General features: G+C 41.2%; 1 protein-coding gene across 9 annotated transcripts in view; it reads right to left on the reverse strand.

The window, feature by feature from the left end:
* PTPRT (protein tyrosine phosphatase receptor type T) overlaps positions 1–16,172 on the reverse strand; it is a 473,479-nt gene that overhangs the window by 127,929 nt on the left and 329,378 nt on the right. For all 9 annotated transcript variants that reach the window (XR_012631402.1, XR_012631400.1, XR_012631401.1 and 6 more), the window contains exons 10-11: positions 5,433–5,634; positions 1,938–2,040 (exon numbers count right to left, since the gene is read on the reverse strand). Coding sequence is in view for 6 of the 9 variants with exons in the window: in XM_074888115.1 (XP_074744216.1) it covers positions 1,938–2,040; positions 5,433–5,634 (305 nt within the window). In the remaining 3 variants the exon portion in view is untranslated. The remainder of the gene's footprint in view (positions 1–1,937; positions 2,041–5,432; positions 5,635–16,172) is intronic.

Consider the following 16,172-nt stretch of genomic DNA (forward strand, 5'->3'; position numbering starts at 1 on the left):
AATAACGATTTGTTATTTGCTAGACTAAGACTAGTCTGTCGAGTTATACAGGGAAAGGTATTCACACATTCTGAGGCCGTCATAGTTAATAAAAAGCTAAAATTCTCCCCAAGACGCCCTCCCCCTCCATTCTGGTTTTCATACACACATCTGTCAGTCAATGAAATGGGCTCATAATGGGAAGTAATCTTATCACTTAGTTGTGGCATGTAAATAGTGCACATTCTGAAAATGTGTGCAGAATAGGCTACAATGCAATTAAAGAAACCAGAGTGAAAATTTATAAAAATCTCTACCAAATTTTTTATAACAGATGCATTTGCTGGAAAAGTCATTATTCACTGAATGCAGTTAAAAGTATAGTAAATTAACTTCGAGAAAAATCACAAGACTTTTCAATAAAAAGAGAAAATAGCAACACTCTTAAGACAGCAGGTGGTAAAACGAGATACAGGAATGTTCCCCCATATAAAGAAATAAAACAAAACAGAGCTGTGTGATTTTACTGCTCTTTTCCAGCAGAAAAACATCCCTAAAGGACTCAGAAAATAGGCTCCTAAATTCGCTCATATGGAGTACCAGAGATTGAAAGAGAAACTTTAAAATACATTACTCAGAAAAACTAGAAAAGGCATGGTGCTAAGCCTTAAAGAGCAGGTTTTTTGCTTGAGAGTATCAATGCAATTTGGGGGAAAGCTGTGACATAGGGTGGACCACCAACTGCTACAGGATATTTCATTAAATCAGGCAGTTTACATCTGAGCAATTTGCTCCTGAATACTTAGTGGGACATCCTTCAAAAGCACTAAGAACTTGTCAGTGGGGTGTACAAACCCAAGTCACTTTGAAAGAAGAGACTATGGGTTTTTAAAATACCACCCATAGGAAAAATTTCAAAAGTCTCTTGTGAAAACTGGAGGTAAAAGCCTGAAGAGCCTACAGGGAGGTAATGGCTGCTGGATACCTCTGGAAAGCCGTATCCACTATTTTTATCATAAGCAATTCTAATTCATGCTCTCAGCTGAGGAGACTGACAGGATGAATGACCAACTGGCACTTCTGCCAGCAACAGATAAGGCAGTGCCAGCTCAGAAGGGAAGTTTGTTCATCTGTGCTGATGCCTTTTGCCACGTACAAATTCAACTAGGTGGAAGAGAGCAATGAAGTACGGACCTCTCAGTCATGTTTCCACAGTCAGGGAGCGATCTGCAGCTGACCATCCCATTTCAGTATCTCATGAGTAAGAACAGGACCCAGCTCAGAGACAGTCAGGAATGTTTTCTGCAAGGTCCTTTCTCTGTTCCACTGGTGCCTGTGCAGCTCCCTGCCCCTGAATCCTCTACTGAGCCAGTGGAAACTGCTTGCCTACAACTGGCAAAGTCTCACTAAACCAGAGATCATCTTTTCTGGACTAGATCACTACTTCATTGCACAGCCAGAGCAGGAGCAACAGCTGGATTGTAACATGAAGATGTGAGGAGTTACATCCAGAATCTGAACAAATGCACCCGCCAGTATTAAGGATAGTTTAGGCATTCGTACGATAGTTACAAAACGGCCTTGTCCATCCTGGAAGAGAGGGCAGGCGACGGAGGCCTGAAGGCTCCTCCACCTTTGCTCAGTTCACAGCGTCACAGCACACACCGGCACGTACGGCTCTACTCCAGCGCTGCAAAGGCATCTGAAGTGATGCTGAAAGGGTAATAACCCCGTGCAATGCTATCAGTAGTCCTTCCCGGAGGTTAACAGCGGGAGGCAAGTAGGTTGAGGCGTTTACAAAAGGAGACTGTGAAAGGCAGAATCAACAGCAGAGTTGGCCTTTTAGTCAGCGTTCGCTTTCAGCAGTTACATTATCAGACAAGAATGAGAGAGGCGTGAGAGAAGCCTGGGGAGGAAGGAGAGGGGAGAGCTGTGAAAAGAGAAGACAAAACACCTACCTGACAGGTGCTCCCCGGGACTGAGCGGGCTTCAGCATAACGGTGATGGTAGTGTCAGTCTCATTCAGGGGGGAGTCCGTGTCGTATTCTGGCATCGACGGTGCTACAGCAGAACAAAGAGCAACACGTTAGTTATACACCAGTTACTGCCTTTGGTAGTGTTGACAACATAATATTAACATTTCTTGGAGACCGTTTAACATTTCTCACATGAAACATCAAAATATATCCCAATGTTATGACCAAAACTGTCAAAACTGCTTAAATATTTGTACACTCTTTTCCTATTAAAATTAAATGGGAATTGGACACCCAAATCTTCAAGCTGGCTTTGAAAAACCTGTCTCAAATTTTTAAGACTTAGTAATCCTTTGAGATAGGATCATTCCTTCAATTTTAAAGGTGAAGAAAGAAAACTGCATGGTCATTATAAAAGACCACTTAGGATGACTGAATTAGTAGCAAAGCTAAGAACAGCACCCAGGAAACCTGGCTCTTGTTCACTGTTCTGGTCATTGGATTAGACCTCCCACATCTTACACAGAGTTTTTCAAACATAGACTTAAGCTGTGTCGCCTTGATCAGCTGGAGGTTGTGTTATGAAGCACGAAAGAAGAGAAGAGAGCACAAATGCCAGGTTATTTTAGCACTCAAACCCATGACACTTCACCCCAGTGCTCTAGTGATATTGAATCAAAAGGCAGCTGCACGGCTCCCAACAGCATACCCGGGCAGTACCCAGCCATGGTATCCCCATCGCTTCGCTGACGTGTTCCCCAAAGCAATACAGGACACCACTGAATATTCACATCTACCCATAGTCTAGTTTCTACTCCTGTTTTGTTATCTTCTATTAGGATCACTTCATGACAGCAGGATAGCTTTCCTTAGGAAACATATTTTACTTCTTACATTACTTCTTCCTTCCCCAATAGCAGACATCTGTTTGGGACAATTTCACTGTGCAAGAACTGAAAAGTTCACGAGATCAAACCAGCATCAAATTTATTCCAAAGATGCAAGTTTTGCTGAAATATCTTTAAAGTAGAAAGCAAACAGAAGAATTCATACAAATAGTTCACCTGTAACTCACAAGGGCAAGCTGAATTGCAGGGGATCCCATATTTAATCATCTCAGTGTGATTTCTGCTGCAATCCTGTTTACAATTGGGATTTTCATCTAAATGCCTGTCAAGAACGGTGGTTGCTATTATCAGCTCAGCTACTGACTTCCCTGTCAATAAGCTGGCAATGAATCAGAATGAATGCCAATTCCTTAACGAAGATGTCTCTGAAAAAGGTGCTCTGCATCAAGGGGAAGCAGTGTGAGTCAATCAAAGAAGATGCATGTCACCAGCTGTCTTCTATACAGGAGATCACTCTAGTTGCTGGAGATGCCACAGCAAGACTTGTTCAGCACCTGCTCTGGCCAGAGGGGGATGGTGCTAAGCACAATGCAGTGCTACAAAAAGGTTGCAAGGCCAGTTTGGACACCAGAAACAGGCTGGGCTCTGCCTTTGTAGGCTCCATCATCCTCCTTCGAAGCAGCTTCTTCCAGCCTAGCTGCAGCACTGCACTGGTGCCACTAAATTGTTTCTGATATGTTAGCTAGCTTGGATGTCTCCTCCTGGCTGTGCATGAGACCTCTTTAGTTATCTTCTATGTAAAACACTGCACCTGCCACACAGAATTTACAATCTTTCTTTCAGACAACATATAGTTAAGAGGTAAATGCAAGAAACATAGGTCTTGGCAGGACTAGCTAATGGTATTGAGTATAATTCAGCAATCAGGGTCTGTATTAGTCACAAGACACTGAAATAAGATATAGTACTTTCTTCTGTTCTCAACACAGAACAGTTGTGCAGTACCTGGATAAAACTACAATTGGCAGTGATATCTCTAAAACAGCAAGCACCACTAATCAATTTAATGCCTATTTTGCAAGATCCCAGTCCTGCCCAAAGAGAAGTCCTCAGGAATTTTGCCATTTAATTGTGATTGAGACACGAACAGATGTGTCCACTCATATAAACACATACTCACACATTGGTACAGCACAGGTGTCTTTTCATTTAAAAATATATATAGTCTAATAAGGACATTACAGTCAATGCAAAAATCCTTCTTCTCACTAGTAACCTTGGGACTGTCTCTTAGAGCAAGTTTAACAATAATTTCCAAATTACATGTATAGGACCGACCATGCAACGAGATAATCTAATGTCAGAGACTACCCTAGTGCCTGCCTGGAGTCTGTGCCCACCTATTGCAAACCAGATGTTTGGAAGATGGAAGAAAAAAAAAAAAAAAAAGATGATAACCCAAGCTCAGTGTGCCTACAGTTAATAATCATGCAGGCTTCTAACACAATTTGAGCACTCACTGAATAATAAAATGAAAAGAAACTGAATCAGAGGGAAAAATCACTACCATTACTGTGCTATTTCATTTTTCTGGTCACAAGTGAGCAGCGTGCGCGCTGTGCCTTCCCTTCCCAGCAGGGCTGCAGAAACCCCAACAGTCCGTGGAGCTGTTAGGACAGCTAATGGCTTTACTTCGAGTGGTTGAGACACGGGCTTTTGCGCTAAATGTTAAGGGTTCAAACCATGCTGATGGTTAGTGGAGGGAATGGATACATTTTACTTCCTTAAAATTTACACTGTCACTTACTTTATTAACCAATTTTGAAATAGGGCAATGGAAAACATGCACTGTTGTGCACACTTTTCTATGGCACCCAGACTTAATTTCAAGCATTACAAGTGTCCTGAATGTTCTAAATGTTTATTCTGGCTTTCCTGAAAAAACAGTTAAGTTATTCCAAAAAATGACAGTTTTAAACTCTGTTAGAGAACCTATTTCAGTGCTATCAATTAAAAGTTAAAATTTACATATATCTGCCCAATATCATCTCTACCATACCTTCATCCATTTTTTTTGATAGCTAGCCTAAGTTTCCTTTTTTTCCTAGAGACACATGCGCCTTCTCTTTGAAATACCTCCTGATTTTAGTGCCTTTCATATACTTGTCTGCCTACCTCAAGCACTCCCTCTGTGCTTACTCAGAAAGAAAACATAAAAAACAGCTTTCCTCTATTTTTAGACTCCTTGCACTATTAATTCAATTACTTGATTATATCCATTTTGGTGCACTCTGAAAATAAAAGCCACATTATTGAAGGAGCTTCCCCAGCCACACAGATAATACTAACAATTATTGTAGGGATAGTTCGTTTGTAGAACTAATGAAGGTTCTCATTTAAAACGCTCCACAAAGCTATTCATGGATATTTAAGATATCCACAAATTAACCACTGCGTTTGTAACTTGAACAAACACAGATACTGGATTGTGGCCGTTTTAAAAATTTGCCTTATGAAACTTGTAGAAGAGACACTAAGCTGAATACCTTTTTATTGTTTTATGCATCATCTGTGGGTGTAAAGAACAAAGCCCTAGAAAGCTCTTTTTTCTTCTTCTCCAAAGCAGTACCTGAAATCTTAGTTGCAATCCGTGTTGTGATGGGTGGCCCAAAGCCCTTGACTGTGCTGGCTTTGATGGTGAATGAATACGTAGTCCCTGGGTATAATCCTACAAAGAGGTGATGTGTTTCATTCCTTAGTTTGAAGACTTTCCCTCTTTGGCTGGACAGCTCAGCACTGGGATCCAGAGACCCAACGGCCTTGTACGTAATCTGCAAATGAAGAACAAGGAAAGTAAGGTGATAAGGGCCCTTCTGCACCTGGCCTTTCTCTGCTCCCCTCTTCTGCCATCTCTGGAGACCAGACATTGGAAACACAAGGACAAATATTATTTCAGTATCTCTAGTGAGCGGTTCTGTATCTGGATGCCATCAAACACACACAATTTTTCCAAGGCTTTACTTAGGACAAAACTAATTTCTTCTCTCAACTAAAACCTCAGCATGTGCTGATTTACAACAAAAGATGCAAAGAATTGCTTTTTGTTCCAAATCTCAGAACTTCTGCAGCCAAACCAAAGCACACAGCACAACCAGCAGAATTTTCATGAGAATTTCCCATACAATCCCACTACAGCATACGAAAACTTTTGGTGCAAATGTGGATAAATTTTCCATCAACTTTTTTTTTTTCTTCTGGAAAATGGTCTTCTCATAAGGCCACTGAAAACAATGGGAGCCTTTTACTGACAACAAAGGTTTTGGAAATCTTTTCATGTGTTAAATAGAAAATGCTGAAATGAAATGGTGTATTTAAATGCAATAAATATCATCAGGTCTTTAGACAAAAGTCCTTTTCTTCTCTAAGCTTGTAAACGAGCTTCCGATGTCATTTCCCTGTCCCTGTTTTGAGCCTCAGTTTGCAGGTGTACACGGGGTTCCATGCCTGGTTTTTGTGGAAGAGAGTAAGTCAGCAGGGTTACAGACCTAGAGAGCTGTTCAGGAATATCCCCGCTGCTGGTGCTAACGCACCTTTAGAGGCATCCAAGCTGAAAGCACACCTCTGAAATTCTGCTTGAGCTCCATTATGCTTATCCATGGCAATTCTGTTGATATACAGACACTTGCAAGTAAAACTCATGACTTATTTACCAGCCAATTCCTTGCCTGCGTTCCAAATTCAATCCAAAGGCAGCTCAATTTCAACTAAGCTGTCAATATAATGTAACGTGCTCCACTGCTCTCCTAACCTCTCCTGATATTATGGGATCCTTGCTTATTTGTAATGAAACACTATGAATAAATCAATGTATGTTAATACACGAAGTCTTCAATTTTTTATGAAGGACTCCACAAGAATCTAATTCCCAGCTTTGCTGAAAGAGCCTTTGAAAATTTTTAAGTCGCTTTATGACAGAAGGAAAATGTTGCATTTTGAGGAAAAATAAATACACAATGTTTAAAAAGGGGGCTTTAATAATAACAGGATAAATAAGAGACATAGACTGATGCTACTGACACCAGAGAAGGGTGTGAGCCTGTGATTCCTATTATTTGGATGGAGAAGAACAATTTAGACAGAGGTGACACCCAAGACGAGGCAGCACAACAGAGAAGGGCCGTGAATTACACCAGGCCCACAGAGCAGCAAGAACTGCAAAAGCAGAACACTTAAAGGAATTATAATTAAAGAAGCTTGAAGGTGATTTCACTGAAAACCTACTGATTCTTCCAGGAATTACAACCTGGTTTTAAATTTTTATTACCTGCCAGAAACATGAGAAAGAGAGAGATCTTAGCACAACAGTCATTAAAACAAAAAAATTAAATGCAGGGAGGAGAAATCTTTACACTTGCTGCTTTTCCTTCGGTAAGGTGAGGACCATGCAAGGCAGCATGGCATGGGACAGTATTTTGACAGTTCTTACTGCATCAAGGTAGTTTGAGGCAAGGGAATCTGTAAAAACACCATCGGAGTTAGAGTGAGCATCAAAGACCTTAAACCCAGTCGACGCCATAGCCAAATCCAGAAAGAAAAGTGTATTTAATCTGTTAGGTAGGAATGAACCGATGCAATCTGTATGCTCTATTTGCAAATCAAGTGCTAGAGAAACAGCAATTCTATAAAACTCCAGAGGAATCAGCAAAATAGGAGTCTGGGAAAAAGAAAGGGAACCTCCTATTGCTGGGCCACTGAAAACCACATTCACAGGATACTCGGGTAGTAGCCTATGCGAAATCAGTGGTATTTATTTTCAAGCACATTATACAAAAGGCTATAAATATAAATGGAAGATGCACTTGTCCTTGATCTCCACATAAATAAAAGTATTCAGCTACGCTTACCAGTTCTAAAATCGCTACAAAAAGAGTTATTTTTCTTCATTAAAAAAACTATCCCCTTAAGGCAAATAGAGCTACAAAAGCTTTCAAGAGAGAGAAAAAAAGAAGTCACTGATTTTAAAAATAACAGTTTTTCTTTTTTCTGTTGACTATAGCAGAGAATATGTGTACAAGGGACCTTAAAACACCCTGGGTCAACTCACAAAAAGCAGGGAAGGAGAAAACTATACTTGAGAGAGAGGACATCCATATTTTGAGATTGTAGTATGGGTCAGTTTTCAGAAAGACTGCTCCCTCAAATCAGACTACAGTATTTCCAAAAACTTTCTTTTAGGATATATAAACTACAGTAAAGAGAGATTCATTGCATAACCAAACTGCAAGATTATTGTTTCTGCAGCAGACACTGTATTCCAACAGATATGAACCCCGTTAAAGCAGGTGATGTGCAGACATTCAGAGAAAGCAATAGTTGTCCCCAAAACATAACATTTAATACACGAGCAGTACCTGGATGCAACACAGAGAATGGGAAAACAATAGTACAGAACTGTGCATGCGGTCCAGTTTCATTCAGTCCATAAGCAGCAATATTTAAGGGACTGGTAAGAGCAATGGTGCCCACAGATACAGCTAGTTACCAGCTTATTATTCTCATCAGAGTTAGTCTCGAGCTCTTCTCTGCTTTCCACAAGAGCTCTGAGTGACTGAAGTGGTGAGGAAACTACATACAGACACTGCCAGGAGAGCCTATGGGCGCTGTGCCCACCTCTGCTGATGACTTTCATCATGACCACGATAAGCTGATGATCTCCAAGTCCCCACTTTGCCATTTATAAAATGAGGGCTATTAAACTCCTCTACGCAAAAATTTCGGCTGTTGAGAGGTTCTGTGGATTTCTGTAATTGCTGAGTGCTGATGGTTAAGCAGCAAAACCAAGGTGAAACAGATGACGTAGCCCTGAAAACAGACCCTTCTATTCAGAAAAGGAGGCAAATTCTCTTCTAGCTCAGAAAAAAAAAGAATAATTTTTCTCTTCCATGTGAGATATCTGCTATTTATTAGGTATTAGTGCTACCCCAAGTGTGGATTAACATCTGAGAGCTCTGTCTCAGTCTGTTCCTCTATGGGCCTCCCAGTACAGCTAAAGCAGCTGCAACTTCAGCCAGAGCGATAGCTGTTCTGCCAGCAGAGCCTCCCTGAGCACGGGCTGGCTGCGCCCCGCTGAGCCGGCACACACCCGTGCTGCCCCAGCCAAGGCTGCCCAGCCAGCTCTGCAACAGTTCCCACGGCCAGCATCATCCCCAGCTACTGAAGTTGGTATTTCCTCACTGGAATATCTGAAAAGTGCTACACCGTATACATGTGTGTGTATGCATGTCTCTGTGTCAGAAGATTTCTCCTACAGAAAGAAAAGAAGATGTAATATATCACTTATATGTTGGTTTTCATGTATAAATGTATCATGTATCAAATTATAATCAGGTGAAATGAAGACACCAGTAAGTTGCCACTCTTCTCCTTAATTGATTTAAACTAAAATTTCTGAAGCAGAGAAATTTCAGGGAATCAGACACTGAAAAATGTTCAAGGAGAAACTATGGAAATTTCCAACTCTGGAGTAAATTATAAAAGCGCAGAGACACGTCTGGAGAAGAAATACGGCACTTTCCGGGAATAAGAAGGATACTGAAAAAAACACCTGCTCTTCTAGTTGGTATGCTGAGTATTTATCTTAATTTCTTCTTCCAAGTGTCAAACCATTTCATTACAAAACAAACAAGAGATTCTAATCTAGAAAATGAGATGACTCAATCACTAGAAAGCAGCTGTTCTAAATTATTTTAAAATAATCTATTTTAAAGACAAGCCATGTCATATAATACTTCTGTATTCTGAAAAAAAGAAACAACAATATTAATTTAAACATTTAAAAACCTAGACAGAAAACAAACAAGAAAATACTCAAAAATATATTTAAGGATTTCAGTCTGATTGAAAATATTTGGTTTTATTCTGATGCAAAATAAATGCAAATACAAAGATGAGGAAACTTCTCACAAGACTGAAACTCTATGTTTTTTAACCAGCTCCCTGGTTATCTCCTGCGCAGCAGGCACTTGTCATAAGTTGAAAGCTGTCTTTCCTCTCCAAACTGGAACAGCTGTCCAGAGTTTGCATATGTAATGTAGAGCTTACATATCGTCTTCAGGGCAACTGGATGGTCCCAAGGAAAAGTTTAGTGGCCGACACTGCTATGGTTCTAATCACAGCAAAAAGTGGTGCAGGCTAAAATACATCAAACCCAAGAAATATACATTAATAAATCCTAAATCTTCCTTGGAATCTCCTTCATTGAGTTAATGAAATGGTTCTCAAACTGAAGCAACAACAACAGTAAATTTGAAGTAATCAGAAAGTCAGATGGCACAGGAACTCGGAGGGATAAAGAATAGCCACATTCCCACCAGCACAGGAGGGACGAAACACTGAGCCCAGCATCCACCCACCTGGACAGAAATGATTTACTCAGGAGGTGCACAGATGATTCAAGTCCCCGGTCAACTGCGCAAAATTTGGCTACACGAGTCCAAATTCTTTGTGAAATGTAAAACATGTCAACAGTTTACTGTCAAGTGTACTGGAAACTACCAAAAAAGGCTTTATATATTTAACTTCCAAGTGTTCAGTGACATATAATTGCTGTGATTGACTATGGAGAATAAAATAACAAGAGATCAGTGTAAGAGATGGGATGGTCAGCGAGTTCAGTCCTTGTTGTTATTTAAGCAGAAATCCTATCTACACCAGTGCACTCTCAGTCTCCACTAACAAGAAGCACCCCCTCTTATTCCATCCTCCCCTCTGTTTTTTATCCATTTTAAAAATTCAGAATATTAACTCCTTGAAATCACTGAGCAAATACTACGCTAAAAACCATGAAGATGAAGATATAATATTGAGAGCATGAGCACGGCTCTTTTCTCCTTCACAGAGCTTAATTTAACACAATTTTCTAGGGAAATGTGAATACTTTGCTAACTGTCATCATCTGTGACTGTAAAACTTCTTTTACAATATGAGGACTTATAAAACTTTCATTGTGAAGGGAAAGACCACAGAAGAGGTATTAACTAAACTAGGAAGCACAAGGCTATTTTCCACTGCAAATCTTTCAGAAGAAAACACATAATAAAAAAAATTTTAACCCCCCCCCACCCTTAACCTACTTAGATTCTCCAACACCCCACAGGTGTATGGGCAACTGTGCATCCACAAAAGCAAAAGGAGATTGTGATACTGGAATATATTACTGTACATATAATAACCTATTATACATAACGTACTATGCTTCATCAGTTGTATCTTGAATATGTCTGTTCAGCCTGAGTATCAGCCATGGCCCAGAGCACAAAACTCTGCAAGGTCGTCACAATCTGCTCAAGAACATGTAGCAAGTGGTTCACCCTCTACTTCAGCAGCTTCCCTGTGTCCAGTGCCCAGGTGCTCGCTGAATCTCTACACTTAGTAAATACAGTCAATAACACAAGTCTGGTGAATTTTACTCCATCTTTGCATGGTGGAGGCAGGAGGGGCTTTGTCCTGGGCTTTTTAAAATAAAAATATCAGTAAGAGTTGTTGAAAACTGGAGGTTAAAAAAAAAATTCCTGTAGAAAAAAGGGTACATATTGTTAAAAATGTGGTAATTAAACAGTGAAATGGACTGTCAAGCAATGTGATAAATTACCCTTCGGGTTTAGACCTTCCTTTGGAGGAATGTATTACGGTACAATCATGAGGCCCTAAGCTTAATACAAGAACAATTGTGACAAAGATCTCATCACTTCATTGTAATGGTCCTTCTTGCCCTCCACTACTAAAATCCTTTGGGAACTCTGGATGGCTGTTCAGATTCTCTTTAATCCTCTTAAATAAATAAATTAACAAGACAGAATATTCTGCTCAAATCAGGGCTGATGTATCCATTTAGCCTTCCCATACATTTGATACATTCGAGTAAGCTTTCACACTGATGAATAACTGAGTTGTCAGGATTTCATGTGTTCATAACCTTAAAACTGAGGGCAGCAAACTCCAATGTCTCAGGATTGAGAGCTTGCCAGTCAAGGCAAAAAAATATGCTCATATGTTTCTTCCCACAGCAATTGATCCCAGTATACACACCACTTTATCTTCTATCTTTTGTCATACAGAATTAATCAACCACGGCGAGCAGAATTTTGCTCTCTACAACCATATTCACCATCAAACATTAGGACTTTAAGCTTCCCCTCTGATTTTAGCAATTGCAGCCTGTTTGAATGCAAATGGTAAGTACTGCTGTTAAATCAAACATTACTTTGTAGATACATTATGCAACCTTATATCTATTTTCCATTATAGTGACAGCCTGCATAGCAGTTTGGGGAAGGCATTTGAAACCTATAAATCCATTACATTATCCCCTACATTCCCATTGATGTTTTATGTCCCTGTCTTTATAAAACAGCCCATTCTGCCTCTCCATACCCCTCATACAACTTACAACCCTAACTTCTGGGGATGCTTTGGAGCTGACAGCTAGCTGCTATATATACATATAATTTTTTTTTTCCCCCTTTTCATTTACTAATGCCTCAAGACTGAAGCCGTACCTTGCTATGGACAAGAGAGGAGCCAGAACTAGGAACATTACACAGCCACTATATGCATGGCTGTGCTGGGGTCAGAAGCTGGGTCTGCCGGGACAGCCTGACTAGTGTCTCTCACTTTACTGAGCCAGAAGAAAAGGAAGCTTTGCCTGACTTATTGCTGTTTTTTGAACTCACTGCTGGCTTGTGAAGCAAGGCCTGGAATGAAGACTTTTTTAATCCATTGGTTTTTATCACACCATGCTGCATGCAGGGGCAAGGGGGGAGGGCTGCCTGTGGAAGGGGCACTGGGAGTAAGGATCCCTGGTGACTGTCACAGATGTCAGCTCCTCCAGCGCTGCTCAGCCAGCGGGAGATGAGGAGGGCAGCCTGTCCACCCACCCAGAACAGCCCCACACCTAGAGTCGCTGCCCACACTAGAGCTGGGCTCAGTTCTCCCCTACCCCGTGGGACCCACACGCTGCCACCACGTCCCGGCCAGCCCCACCTCCAGCTGCTTTAGATGATGGTATCAAAACAAAATGCTGGTATCAAAACCACCGAAATAAGAAAAAGCTGCTAGCATCCCAGAAAACGGAAACCACACATCTTTAATTCCTTTCTTTTTAAAAGGGCCCCTCATTTTGGAAACCTCTTAACTAGAGAGATGTTGCTACTTCCCAACTACATAATCCTCTCTTGAATTAGAATCACTTCTATTTAAAAAGAAGACAACCAGGCAGACTCAGTGGTGTACAAGCCTGACGTAGGGATGTTTAAGTCTGACTTAGTGGAGCTTTAGAAAAGCTCAATACCGGGCTGTCTGGAGCCCAGCACCAGTGCATTCCCACTCCACTGCCGAGCAGAACATCTGCCTGCCAGGCTGTGGTCCTGCCTGCCCAGCACCCGCAGGCTGCAGAAAACAGCAACTTCCCCCTGTGCTTTCCTATGCCACTTGCTTCAATTTCATAACAGGGTCAGCACAAAATTTCACAAGTGGATGAGAAGGAAGTTTGTCACTGGCAAACGTGATTTTCCAGGGCTAGAAATCATTATGCAATTCATAGGAGTGCAGAGATAAGGGAGTCAGGTATCAGTGGAGAGCGCTGGATGTGTTTCACAGGCTTCAGCACTGCAGAGGGAGGGGAGGGGGAACCAACTGAAAGGCTTCGGGATTGAATGTACCTTGGGAAACAACAGGCTATTTAGTTTTTAATCTTGCTTTACATATTCCACTCCATGCTCTAATAAAGCCTACAAGAAAACTTCATTTTCACCCCGTTTCTCAAAAATAAACACAAATAAACTGATGCATTAAAGTCTTGACAGAAATATCCTTGAACTCGAAGTTACCCAAACATTTCCTTCATTTCCAGAGTTGCTGCCTCAGGGAAGCAGTGTTCCCCAACCAGGTGTTAAGAAGCCATGTGTAATGTGAATTAACTGTGCAAATGACTTTTTATGGTGGAAGGAAACAAGCTCTAGCTCATGGTGTCTCCTGGAAATGTTTTCTTTGAATTCAACATGTCCAGAGGGTGTACAAGGTGACGGTGTTTTACTGAGCATCTCCCTTGCTACCATTTCAGGCACCGCTGATCTTCCAGAAATTTTGCAAGGCTTCTTCTCAATTCATACTACATCTGGGTTACTCTCACACAGTCAACACTGAGTTTCTGAAACATACCTTTTTGAACCTGAGTGTGTATCACTTGCAAGATACCTAACAAAGGCAGCTTCAGATTTCAGTGCAAAGAACAGCAAAGAATAGCTACTCCCAACCACAGCTTTCCCTTCCTACTTTCTAGCTGGACCTGACAACAAGAAGATTAGCAAGATGTTCTTAAAATTATACATATATTCCTTACACAGATCAGCCCAGCACCACCAGTGAGCGTGATGTGGCTTCTCCCTAGTCACTGCACATCAGGCTAAGCGATGAAGGTTTAATTGCCCCCTCCTCTTCAGTGACATCTCTTAGGATCAGGGCTTAAGCTGAATAACGACAATTAGCACTGCAGAATTCAAACCTGACAATCCAACACCTTCTCCCAGCCTGAAATTTATTTCGCAATGAAAATCAGCTCTTTTCTTCCCCACAGCCTCTTGCTCAGGGTCACTCTCAAAACCACACTTCCATGGTAAAACACCACCACACAGACAACTACCCAATGTTTTAAGAAGCTGATGCAATACAGGGAGTAAATTACAAAGTAGCATCACTATCAGCTGAAAGCAAACAGCAAAGAGCAGTTATGGATTCATGAGGCAGAGACCAAACTTACGTTATACTGATTTTTCTGCAGAAATCTTGACCTTCCGGTATTAATCCTACATTTAATCTTGGCAAAACTGCAGTTTCAGCAGACAATTAAAGATCTTTTCTTTTGCTTTCCAAAGGTGAAACATAATTTGTTGTTTTGTGTAATTTTAAGTAGCTTATTCCTCCTGCTACAGAGATTCTGCTCCAGGTTCCCAGCCACATGAAAACTGGCACAGTCCCCAATCCTGTTTACAACATCACCGCCTGGTAACACTTGCCACTTACATTTCCATGGCTGGTATCAAGCAGAGTGCAAATCATAAAAAACCAGGGCCCTGCATGTGGGCTATACATTTGATTTCAAGTTCAAAGCTGAGAGTGTCAGAGGTGGAGGATGCAGCTCTGGGTTTTTACATCAAAGCACGCAGATATTTTGTAGAGCTCACCTCCATCTTCAAGTTCCAGCACAAGTCTCACTTGGGTGTGAAAGACAAGACATGAAGAATGTCAGGAGCCCCTTCTTTTCCACATGTATCATCAGAGCTGGTTGTTTTCTTGAAAGGAACAGGAGAGAGGCATGATCCCTCTATAATGCCCCTCTGGCTGTTGCTCGCTGTGCTTTTTGAAGGAGTGCAATATGAGAGACTGTATTCCCCCAATTGCTTGAGGTGACCTCTGTTAATATGGTCAAATCAACCTGATACCTATAGGCATTGCAAGAAAATAAATCTGGATGTAGGCTAAGGAAAGCAGGAGTGCAGTTTTCAGCATGCAGCGATGGAAACGGAGGCACGTGTGTGGGGCCCAACCCCCGAGATGCCGGGGAATACACTTGCTTCACCAGATAGAAACAATAACCAGTGGTAAAAGCTTCAATTTAGTTCATAAATCAAACTAAAGCATGCACTTTTTTCATCAACTTACTGAAACAGGTTATCACATAGGAGGCGGAGGGGAAAAAAGGTGTCAGATAGCTAATTCAAATAAGGTACATATTCAGAGCTTCCACAAAATGATCAGCCCTGCAGCAGACGGAAGATAACTAACACAGAAGCAAAAGCAGCACGGACTGGTCAGATCACAGCTTAAACCCCAAATCAGGCCACGTGAAAAGACTCGATGTTCGTACGGAACAAAAATCGCAAGAAGCCTGCCTACACACCTGAACACACCGCAGCAAGGGATTACCATCAGTAAGACTACTTTAGACAGCACACCAACTGGAAGCACCTAAACACATGTTTTGAGCCCAGCAAACCACTCAAACACACATTTAGCTTCCTTTACTGCCAAGGGAATTTTAAGTGCATGTCTACATGCTCATTTCAAAAGCAGAGGATAAGCAAATCAAGTCCTGAGCTGCATTCTTATCCTAAGATCAACCTCTGAAAGCTCACACAAAAAATTAAAAATTTATCTTCAATGAAGGAATCGCTGAGCACTAAGGATGGGAACTCACTTGCAAATCAGTTCTGACACAATCCAGGACCCAAATGTTTAGCCTATCTTTCCTCTTTCACACAAACATACCTAAATCAAGCCTTAATTTTATATGTTGATTTTCTGGTCCTCCATT

The sequence above is a fragment of the Strix uralensis genome, chromosome 18 (assembly GCF_047716275.1).
Source record: "Strix uralensis isolate ZFMK-TIS-50842 chromosome 18, bStrUra1, whole genome shotgun sequence".
Taxonomy (NCBI): domain Eukaryota; kingdom Metazoa; phylum Chordata; class Aves; order Strigiformes; family Strigidae; genus Strix; species Strix uralensis.